This window comes from Plasmodium inui (genome assembly GCF_000524495.1).
Source record: "Plasmodium inui San Antonio 1 unplaced genomic scaffold supercont1.17, whole genome shotgun sequence".
NCBI lineage: Eukaryota > Apicomplexa > Aconoidasida > Haemosporida > Plasmodiidae > Plasmodium > Plasmodium inui.
This window is the reverse complement of record NW_008481851.1, coordinates 110,874-122,472: the sequence shown is the minus strand read 5'-3', so window position 1 is coordinate 122,472 and position 11,599 is coordinate 110,874. Positions and strand designations below refer to the sequence as shown.

General features: G+C 40.1%; 2 protein-coding genes across 2 annotated transcripts; one reads left to right on the top strand and one right to left on the bottom strand.

Moving 5' to 3' along the window:
• Positions 1–3,200: 3,200 nt before the first annotated feature.
• Positions 3,201–4,850, top strand: C922_03756 (hypothetical protein; the record flags this gene model as incomplete). Its single annotated transcript, XM_008819345.1, has 2 exons — positions 3,201–4,670; positions 4,818–4,850. The coding sequence occupies 2 exons, from the start codon at positions 3,201–3,203 to the stop codon at positions 4,848–4,850; spliced, it is 1,503 nt and encodes a 500-aa protein (XP_008817567.1).
• Positions 4,851–6,003: 1,153 nt separating this feature from the next.
• Positions 6,004–11,559, bottom strand: C922_03755 (DNA polymerase I; the record flags this gene model as incomplete). The annotated part of the gene is made up of 1 exon (XM_008819344.1): positions 6,004–11,559. One exon carries the CDS (start codon positions 11,557–11,559, stop codon positions 6,004–6,006), a length of 5,556 nt encoding a protein of 1,851 aa, XP_008817566.1.
• Positions 11,560–11,599: the final 40 nt, after the last annotated feature.

The window sequence follows — 11,599 nt, the reverse complement described above, 5'->3', positions numbered from 1 at the left end:
GGCAATAAAGCGTACATTTGCGTAGCGCATTTTTTATATGGGCATTTTAAACTGTACCAACTATATGCGATATGCATACAAAAGTACAGAATATACTTTTCCTTGTGCGTATAATTTACGCTCATAACTTAACCCCATTTGTGAATATATTATAAGAATACATACTCGTATATTTCCTTATGCATACTTTTTGGCACGTCCAATTACCCACACGCACATGTACCACTACCACCGCTGCAACTTTTTTGCTTACCGCTTTAGGCAGAAAAAAAAGTGGGATAAAAAAGGACAAAAGAATGTTCGTCACATGGGGGAGAAAATAAAAACAGGTCCACAGATGATATACCAAACGATGACATCACAAAATTGGCAAACGCAAAATTATTTTTAAGACGTATGGCAAAAGCAGCCTTTCCTTCTTGTTATCCTTTTTTTTTTTTTGCTACATCCCTTTTTACTGTTGTGCTTTTCTTACGTGTTGAGTTGTGGGGGCACAAGCGCGGATAAAGCATGTAGAGCTATGTAGCACCACGCAATATGTAGTGCTACATATTTATGTAATGATTCCACGACCACAGGCACAACGTGTGGTAGGCCGCATATGTTGCCTTCAGAATAATATGCCCATTCTGCAAGTTGAGCCTAACGTTTACGCGTTTTTAAACTTCCCCGGCTCTCTACATTTTCAAATTATAAGAAGAAAGTTGTTTTTTTTTTTCACCTGCACCTCTTTATTGGCTAAATGATGTTCCCCAAAGGGTATTTCTTTTTTATATGTCATTCATTTTGTTCTTACCGCATCTTTGCAAATTCTTTGTGCAGCTTCAAACGTGTTTGCCACTAAAGCGGTGCGTGTTATTAAAACAAGGAACAAAAAGGCACATGTTCTATGAAACCAAAAGTGTCCTATGCGGTGTGGCAAATCTTGTACACGTGTTTGCCCACGTACGTATCGTATGTACAAAAATAGCGACCAATGGCCATGCAACTACAAATACGTGAATTAAGCTAAACACTGATTGGTTTGTTTTTTAGAAAATGCAGCACAAACGCTAACTTGAATGCGCACGCAGCAAAATGCCCTATGAGGGTCACCATGAAAAGGCGCCGATGGTTTCTCCACATAGAAAAGTGATGTGCCATTTTCATATCACATCTACAATATGTGCACATTTACACTTCTTTACGTATTGTGGGATTAAACGGGCATAACATGATTAATCGGAAAAGTGAAATGGGGACACACCACCTTAGTTTTCTCTTAAGAACAAAGAGGGCAGCCATAACGGCTTTAAAAAAAGCGCAATGCTATGCAAAATGTATGTCATGAAAATGTGTCAAAAAGAAAAAAAAAAATCTATATTTTGCTTCTCCTGCGCGGGATATTTAAATATACACTCTTCGTAGCGCGTGTGGCATATATTTTTTAACAGATTGTTATAAAAGAGAAATAATAATAAAGTGTTTTGTGTCCGTTTGCAGGATTTTTCTAAAATTCGCTTTCCTTCCATTTGTGTTGACTTTCTCCCGCTTCCTTTCATTTCCCTTTTCTTTTTTTCTCCTCGACACCCACCCCTCGCTGTCCACCAGGAGGAAAGTGTGGTGGCTTCATTAATTTAAAAGTTCACCAATTATAACTCCATGAGCATATCGGTATAGAAGAAGCAATTCGAGATACCCCTTTACGTGAACCTCTTTTTTATAATTCTTTCTTGTTTGCCACTAATTTGAGCTTATCGCGTGCACAATGTCAATTCTGGTGATACCGCTGCCAGCCCTCTTTCACACAACAGGGGAGGTCCTCTTATAAGCCCTGATTCTTATACAAATTCTGGTGAAGGAGCTCTCAAACGGGGGAAAAAAAGCCTCACTTGTGTATTCACAGGGAAAAAAGGTGCTTACACCTACACATGCGTATGGGGGCATAGCCCCACAATCGCTGATTGTCATGGAAAAAATAAGCACCAAGTTTTGTAGGATTGGACCATTCGTCCATCTGCTTTTCCCATCTCTTACACTCCCCTGAATTTTCCCCTAATTCTATTGCACACATTGCGTAACTGCATAATTGAGTAACCGCGTAATTCAGTAACTGAGTAATTGCAGAACGCTCGAAGTTTAATACTTTTCGCCTTTTGCTATAATTTATACACACATAAGTGCTCTTTCACGTTTGTGTTTTTTTTTTTTTTTTTTCGCATCACCCAAGACCACAATGCTACATCTCTGCAATCATTTTGTACACACGTCAATGGCGCTGTCGCCAACGGTTTCTCATCACTGTGGAAATGGTGGTGAGATGTAACTACGTGTACGTAGGTAAATCCACCTGCCAGCATACCTAGGCACATACATCACATGTGTACGTGGACATGCTCGCTTCACGGAACTGCTGCTAACCTCTTTATTACAGCTTAATTGCGCCCGTCAAAGGTTTAAACATTTGCACAACTTTCACCATGCTTGGACTAATTGTTCATCTTTCCACATATCCATTTGGTTGTTCCTTTTAATGCCACGCGAGAACTTCATTCTTTGGAAAGAACTCACAAATAGTGGCATGTGTTTTTAGATAAATTTGGTGCATATAATCCAATTCAATATGGCGAATGCACCAAAAAAAATTATCATTTTTTTCGACAAAAACAGGAGAATGCTTACAAATTTTATAGAAGGAAAAATAGCTATTCAGGATTACTTTTTCTCACTATGCTATTTTGTTATAAAGAATTAAGATGGTAAGGAAGTCAGAGCAGGGGGAGCAGCCGACACGAGGAAAGGAAAGCCGATAGGGAAAAAAAAAAAAAAAACAGGAAAGCAAAGAAAAGAAAAACAGAGAAAATAACAGAAAAGCAGAGAAAAGGACAGAAAAGCAGAAAAAAGAACAGAAAAGCAGAGAAAAGTACAGAAAAGCAGAGAAAAGAACAGCAAAGAAAAAGAAAGAAAAAAAACCAATTTAAAGGCAAACAAGAAGAAACAGCAATTAAAAAAAAAATTGTGGCCAAGTGGGCAAAAAAGAAAGCATATCAGGGAGAATTCAAGCGGTATTCACGTGATACATGAAGGGGAACACAAGAAAAAAGGAAGGCTACGCGGTGAAGAGAGCAGCCATATGCAGTAACAGTGAGACGCATGCTGGGACGTAAAGACATATGCCGCGACGGACGGATGAATAATGCGAAGAAGGAGAAAACGCCCAGATGGATCTCTTCTCGATAGCTTCCAATCTGCAGCAAATAGCCATTGGGGGCGTGAACTTTGTAAATAGCAAACTAAGAAAGAAAAGTGTAACTGCAGAATGTAATTACATCACATATATAGTGATAGGCGAAAATGAAAATCAGCCATATGACACGAACATATTTTTTCTGCCATTTAAAATCTGCGGCAAAATAAAATTAAAGGAGTTTAAAGAATTTTTCCCCTTTAAGGACAACATTGTATTTCGCTTTAAAATCCCCGTGACAGATTTAATTGATGTTATCAACGAAGGTATAGTAAACCACGCGCCTTTGATGAAAGAAGACACAAATGAGGCAAGCCAAGTGAAAAATATAATTTCGGACGAAAATGAAATAAAAAATATATTAAGACAAGATCAGTTCAGTCACCTATGGCTGGACATAACCAACGAAGAGGCGTACATCCCATTCTACAATGGAAACATTGTTGTAAAGGTGTTATTTATTAATAATGAAGATTATAGGGAGTACACCGATATTTATTTTAAAAATCATCAGTGCTGTGAATCTGCCCGCCCGATTTACACCCTGAATGATACAAACCCCTGTTCCTACACTGTATTAGGAGAAGAAGAGAAGGACAAAAGGAATAGCACAGATAATGATGAAGAAGGAAAAGAGGAACCTTTTGACGAACACGTGAGTGAAACATCGCCTCGTGCCAATTTGACAAATCAGGACCCCTCCAATCAGAGGGACAGCATCCCCAGTAGCAACACTAACAATGAACACACACATAAGCTGGAGGGCGACTCGGAGAATTTTTTTCATAAACAGTATTCCCGAAACGACCCTCCCAGTGAAGCGACATACAAAAAGGGTCACCGCTCGGAGAGGCCCCAACAGAAGCAGCACCAAAATAAGGTTAACAGCAAGGCAGAAGATGGCAATTTTCTTCAAAGCATTAAAAAGGAACCAAGTAAGAATAAATCGAGTGAACCTATTTTGGAAAAGAACAGTTACAGTACCGCCACGAAATTGTTTCTACCTGGCAGAAGTAATGTCCAAGGGGGGTATGAAGACATGTCCACGGGAAGCGTGAACAATGCACCTAACAGCGGCCCTTATAATAGTCCCGACAGGGACAAACAGGAACGGCGGGATGTCATCAAATCGAACGTCAGTAACCGGCTGAAGGAACTAAAAGAGTTTCGGTGCCAGGAAGAAGCCAAGTTTAAAGAAAAGGTGGTCCTATCTGAACACATTAAAAAACAAATCGTTAAATGGTCTAAGAATTCGGATGACTCATACAAAGATGTAAAGGTCATGCTAAGCACTTTAAGTGACGTCTTGTGGGAGGAATCGGAATGGAAACAAGTGTCCATGTCCGAGTTAATATCCAATTCGGCCACGGTGAAGAAAGCGTACAAAAGTGCCATACTCCTGTGCCACCCGGACAAGCACAGGGGCAAACCGGTGGAGCGTGTGGTAAGGTGCGAGGGGAGCACCTATATACATATGTATATATCTGTGTATATATATATGCGTGTGTCTGTGTGTGAGTGCATTTATATGTGCGAAAGGGTGAGTTTCCGCGTGCTGCGCACATGTGACGCCGTGGTTGTCAGCTCGCAGTGCTACCTAATCGACTGGAAAAGGAAACGGTAGCGTCAAAATGTGAGCAACTCAAAAAAATGGAATGCTAAAGCGTTTGACAAGTGTAAGACGGTTAAAAAAAAGGCAACCAATGGAAAAGAGTGGCAAATCGAAAGGGGTAGCCAATGGAAAGGCACAGCCAATGGAAAGGCATAGCCAATCGATAGGCTTAGCCAATCGATAGGCTTAGCCAATCACGATGGGCAGCTAAGAACCATGCTCAAACAATGCGGGCGGGAGTTAATAAAAAAAATAAAGAAAACAAGAACGCGTGACACAGCGGACGAATAAAAAAACAGCTAAGACTGAAAAAATGAAAACGGTTCATAATTGTGCCAGAGTCTTCACAAATTTGATGGAAAAATACAAATATGTGTACATGTGAGCGTATGGGTTGCAGAGGGAGGTGCTATGAGAAGGGACTGTTTTTGCCTATACCAGCAGGTGTACACACATGCATAGAAGCGTGCGTGGCCACTCCTGATATGTGTAAATCTGCACTCACATCGTTTCTATGCCATTTCTATGCCATTTCCATCCCGTTTTCCTTTTTTTTTCCCTACGTGCAGCTAAGAGCAGAGATGATCTTCCAAGCGTTAAACAATGCCTACAAGGAAAAAAAAAACATGTGACAATTTGGACGGACTCCCTCTCACCAAGCCGTACGTAAAGGGGCATCCTTTTTATTTTTTTCGTGAAAATGTTTCGAAAGGATTACCAAACGGGGGTCAATCATCGGCAAAATGGGCTCCATAACAGCAATAGCAGCGTGGCGGTTTTGACACAGTGCCATTTTGACATACGTGCCTTTTTTGACGCACATGCTCTTTTTCATCTGCCCCCTGTTTCCCTTTTTTTTGTATAAAACTTTCGTTTGTTCGTTATAAAAGTGCAGCCTGCGTAAGTATGTACAACCTAAGGAAGCGTTCCTGCGCGACTATATTCAATTTTGTATTTCATTCGTTGTGCTATTCTCTGGGCCGTGACAACTTACTGTACGTCTGGCAAAGCGGTTCTCCAAAGTGAACACCAGCTGAGCACATGTTCTGCCTCCGTGTTTGGAAAAACGATGTGCAAATAGGGGAGATGCGGAGGAGGAGAAGATGAAGAAGAAGGAGGGGTACACCCCTGAATGGGCATTTTTGACACATATTCTCCCCCCTGCCTACTCCTTGGAGCCCCAGTTTTGCGCAATCTTCACGGAAACTTCGCACTTGACTTTCTTCAAAAAGAACGAAGCGGAATTTTCCATCGATTCCACGAGGATTTTTAAGGCATCCTCCTGATATTTTTTGTCAACCTCGATTATAATTTCATCGTGGACACAGAGGATGATTTTCCCATTGATGGGTCTCAGATTTTTATACAGCTCAACTAAGGACAGTTTCAAAATGTCAGCACAGGTGCCCTGCACTGGGTAATTCAACGCCTTGGTGAAGGAAAAGTAGGGGAATATAACTTTCCTGTTGGAAAGAGTAGAGTACTCTAAGGCCCTCATCTGTTTTACTTGATTATGCCATCTGTATATCCCCTTATAGTGCTCAAAAAAGGAGTTGTAAAAATAAAGGCATTGATCAAGGTTCATATTTAGGTTGTAATATGTGTTTGCATAATTTTTCAGATTGACGTAATTCATTCCGTAGATTAAGCCAAAGTTTATGGCCTTGGCAATGTGTCTGTCTTCCTTATTTATATCAGGTATGGCCTTCTTCGTGATAATGCTAGCTGTGAGTGTGTGCAGGTCGATGTTGTTATTGTACGCTTTCAGCATAATATCGTCATTGGTGATTTCGGCAGCTATCTTTAGCTCAATTTGCTTAAAGTCGGCGATTATAAATATGTTGTTTTCTTGGGGGATGAAAATTTCCCTTATATTTTTCTGCCTTGGGATTTGCTGTAAGTTGGGTTTCTCACTGCTAAATCTGCCGGAGAAAGTTTTTAACTGATTAAACGTCGTGTGTATTTTGTTCGTTTTTTTGTTTATGTGTTGTGGTAACTTTAAGTAAAAGGCGGAGTACAGCTTATACAATCTTCTGTAATTTCTTAATAGGACTACTTCCCTATGGTTGAGGAAGTTCTTCAAATTTGAGTCCGATGTATTTTCGATAAGCTTATTCGAAACATCCCTCACGTTATTATTTTGTAATGCTTTTAGCACCTGTTGCTGCGAGTTTACGTTAATTTCTTCATCCTTCAGCTCTGCTTTCAATTTGCTCGTCTCTCCATTTAATTCTCTTAAAATTTCATTCGTGCTTTTGCTTAAGCTCTCCAGGTCCACCTTGATGCCATTAAGCTCCATATCACAAATGGGCAAAATGCACTTATTTTCAATATCGTTCACAGTTCTCATATTTTCCCTACAAATTTCGGACTTCAGTTTTTTGTACAACTTGAGTAAACAACTGGAGTCTCTTGCTGCGTAAAACAGTTGATTATTGTTCAGCAGCGAATTATTCCATACACTATTTTGCTGTTGCTTGTCTAGGGTTACATTTAAATATTTCTCTACAATATTATTCAGCTTAAATCCGTACATATTTTTATTTTTGTCTAAAAGCTTGCTAGCTATGTACGTGTCGAATATGTTTTCCACTTCAAAATTGTTGTGCATTAAGAATTTCGCGTCAAATTTTCCGTTTTGTATAATTTTTACCACTTGTCCATTTCTTAGGATTTCTCGTAGGCCAGTCAAGATCTTCTCCTTCGTGATGTTAAACATATCGTAAATGATTACTGGGTAATCCTCCACGGCGATCTGGATGAGGCGGATTTTCTCGTCAAACACCTCCAGCCCGGTTGTCTCAATGTCTAATCCGCAGTGCGTTACGTTCTTGTAGATAAGATTAACCTTTTCGTTATAATTATTGTCATTTATGAGAAAAAATCTCGACTCAATATCGTCGTCGAATTTTTTCACCGGTTCGTAGTACTCCAATTTTTCGCTACTAACCATTTTGTTGTCTCCTTCCAATTTGAATGTGCCATTCCGCTTAACAATGTTGTCATCTACGTTGATTATATTGTCCTGGATGTACCTTTTTGTAACTTCCTCCCCGTATACCGATTTTATATCATCTTCACTGTATTGCTGTCCCGATTTGGCCTCCCCTTTTTGAGGGTCAATCGGATAACCACTTGAACTATGGGCAATGTTATGGCTGTTCGCACAGAATTCCTGCACAGTCGGAACAATGTTGAAATTATTCCTGGTGGCCCCCCTAATTGGTAATGCGCTGGAACGGCTTCCCCCAATGTTCACATTGTTATTATTTCCTGCGAGGGTGCTATTCAGTCTGCCTCGTTCTACATTTTCACCACACGTGTTGCTGACACTGTTGTTGTCCGGATCCTCTTTCTCTACGTCCCCTCCTCCATATGTAATCGTTATGTACTCCTTCGGAATACTCTGCAGAATGGCAATAAAAACATCTACCTTTTTTAGGTTCTTCCCAGCCGTTTTTATGTTTAACTTGTTTGTCTTTATAAAGTTTCGAATGTCCTTTATCATTGAATCTTTATTTATAACACAGTTCCTCATGGATATGGTTATCACTCTATCTTTTAGTTTTTCATTTGTGTTGTCTTTTATTTCTTCGCATAGTTTTATTATCCCTTCAGTGCTCAATCGGTAGGATGATACATTTTTCTTGGACACATCTGAGGGTGCTTCTTGCTTCTCCCCGTTCGGGTCAGCAGGGTTGGCCACATGAATGCTATCACCACTTAGTTTTTCACTTTTTGGAGTTCTTCCTACAGAAATTGTTGTGCTTCCTTGGTCGACTCCCTTCAATAGGTTTTTTATGCTTCCTTTTTCGCTCTTGCTGCTTGGACTAACTAAGCAGTTATTTCTCGTAGGGTCATTCTCTGCGCCGCCTACTTGGTTGACTGACTTGTTATCTTTATTTTGATTATTGCGCGAGGAGTCCACCGACCCGCTACTGTCCCTACTTTGGTTTGGGGCATCGTTCGATGATGAAGCGTCAGGCCTGTTCGTACTTCCACTCCCCACACTGCTAACCCTTCCATCAGCGCCAAGGCGATACCTGCGTACTGCGTGCTTCGACTCGTATTCGTCGGCTAACTGCTTCATATAGTCGTACTCATCACAAAGCGTGAAGTCTAGGCCATCGCTTGGGGGACCATCGGGAAGTGGCCCAACGCTCGGCACAAAAGTGTTAGCAGAAGGGGTGGCACCAGTGGATCGGTAGGCGCTACCCGAAATGGCATCATTTAAGTAGCCAATGGACATCTCCTTGATGGTCATATTTTCTTTATTGTAGAGGTAGGGGATTCTCCCCAAGCTGCCCTTGAATCGGTTCTTTTTAATGTCTATAAAAAAAACAGTTTCATTCGTTTTAGACACATGTCTCTGAATGATAAACACGTTATCGGCTTCTTGTGTAGATTTGACGCTACCAAAGACGGAAGCAATGGAGAGAAGGTTGTTGTCCTCCTTCCTTGGGTGAACAACCAAAGTGATGTGCACATTTTTATTTGTGCTAAACGATCTAAACTTATCAATAGCAATATTTTGTAGTTCATATATGTCAGAAAATTTATTTATATTTAACATGAACTGTAAGTTGTCAATAATGATATGCTTCACATCGTAGGCATAGACTGCATAATCCATGGCATCCAAAACTTGGTCGATATTTGTGCTTCCATGAAACTTTAGAAATTTTAGTGGCAATAATTCAAACTTATCTGCATATAGGTCAAATAGGTCAATATTTTTTTCTAAGTTTTTTCCACAAAACTGATTTAACATTACTTTTCCTAATTTTATGTTATTAATTTCGAACGACCCCCATAGGGTAGACACCCCCTGGATGCAATAATCTAGCGAAAGTTGGGACAAAAGGGTAGTTTTTCCTACCCCTGTTGGACCTGTCCATATGGATAATTCTCCCATGCGTAAGCCATATAGAAATTTATTCAACGATGGAATAGTTTTACTCTTAATTCCATTTATTCGATCCGGATATTTTAATTCTTCCAAAATGTTTTGTCTCAAATCATTGAAGTTTAATATTTGGCTATGTTTCACCTTTTCGCTATTTTCTATAAAAAATCGTACGTCTATGTTGTGCTTTAGACAGTCATTGGCATCCTTCACAACGATATTGTTTGGTATATACATGATATTGTTCTGTACAAAGTGGAATGTTCGTACTTTACCTTCTTCTCTTGCTCTTTTTTGCGCCTCCTCTTGGGTATTTCCCGTGTCACCATAAATGGGATTCTTCCTGCTATCACCTTCATTTTTCGTCTTTTCGGCTATTTTCAAATCTGACTTGTTTGTACCTGACATGGGATCTACAGATGTGTTCGGGCCCTTTCCATCCTCCGTGCCCTCTGTGTGCCCATTTTTTTCGTCACTTGGCGTATCTTCTTTAATATCACCCTTTTTCTGCTCCGCTACGCCGATAGGGTTATCAGCAACTGTTAGGGGTAAGAGAAGACCCCCTTTGGTTAACAAATTTTTCCTCTTTCTCTCGAAGAGCTGTTCATCCAGATAGTGCACATTCGCATCGGTTATTACGTTCGTCCTCCCTAGCCCAATTTTATTGACAAAATTAAAGACGCTGGATTTCCCGGCCTTGTCAAAATCGAGCCACAGGTGTATTTTTTTGAACCTTTCCAAATATGGCAACAAATATATGGGAAGGGACTTCGAACCATTAGGCAGAGAAATGGCGGCATAATTCGTCTCCTGACTTACCGTCATGGCATCTATCTCCCCTTCCGTTAGGACAATCTCTTCGGAATTGCCAACCAAATGGTCTCCAAAAAAGAATAATTTCATTTCGTCTTTCACATTCTTGGGGTATAATCTCATGTATCCTTTATCCCTTAAGCTTCTTACCTTTATTCGGACAATTTGGTACGAGTCTTTTTCATTCGTGTTGTTTTTATTTCCATTTAACCCCATGGAGTTCATATCATTCGCTTTTCTTATAAAGGGGAAAATTAAGCATTCGTGTTTTTCAAAGGTTCCTGAATTCTCTAGCGACTGAAATTCCATGATAGAAAATCCTACATAATACTTTTTTAGCGTTTCTAATTTTATCTTCCTTTCTTCGATTAAATATTTCCTTGCCGTTTCTGCCTCCTTCGAGTACAACAGATTCATGCTATACACCTTAACATCGTTGAAGGTTATTTTTTCCTCCTCATAGGTATTGCTTACAACAGTGTTTTCGAAATTGCTTGTTACCAAGTCTCCCATTTTTAGTTTGAAATCGTAGAAGCTTCCTTTATACCCGCACCTGTGGCAGTAACTATTTCCGGTGTTTTTAAAAATTTCATGTTTGTACATATTGTCATATTTATACTTGTGTGGCGGGCAAAAGGGGCAGTACTTGAGAGTTATCTTCACGTCTGTCTCTATGTACTCATACTTCTTCCTATTCAGGTAGCTGTACACATCGTTTATGTTTATTTTGTAGTACTTGGACACGAACGTGCTCGTGGCGCGCAGCGCGCCGCTGTCTCGGTTGTTTCTCCCCCCTCTTAGCGGGTCATAGAATGCCCGCGAACACAAATCCTCACCCCGCGCCTTCCTTTTGAAATATACTTTGGAGTCATTCTTTCCCCTCTTCACCAATTCACAATTCGTCTTCAAGTAAAAATCCGTTTTCGGCCTACTTTTATTTCGAATTGCTAACACATAATGGATAAGGATCAGACAAAAGAGGAAAAATTGACATCGAACCATCTTCTCATCGAAATCATTTTACTTAGGTAGTAGCGACCCT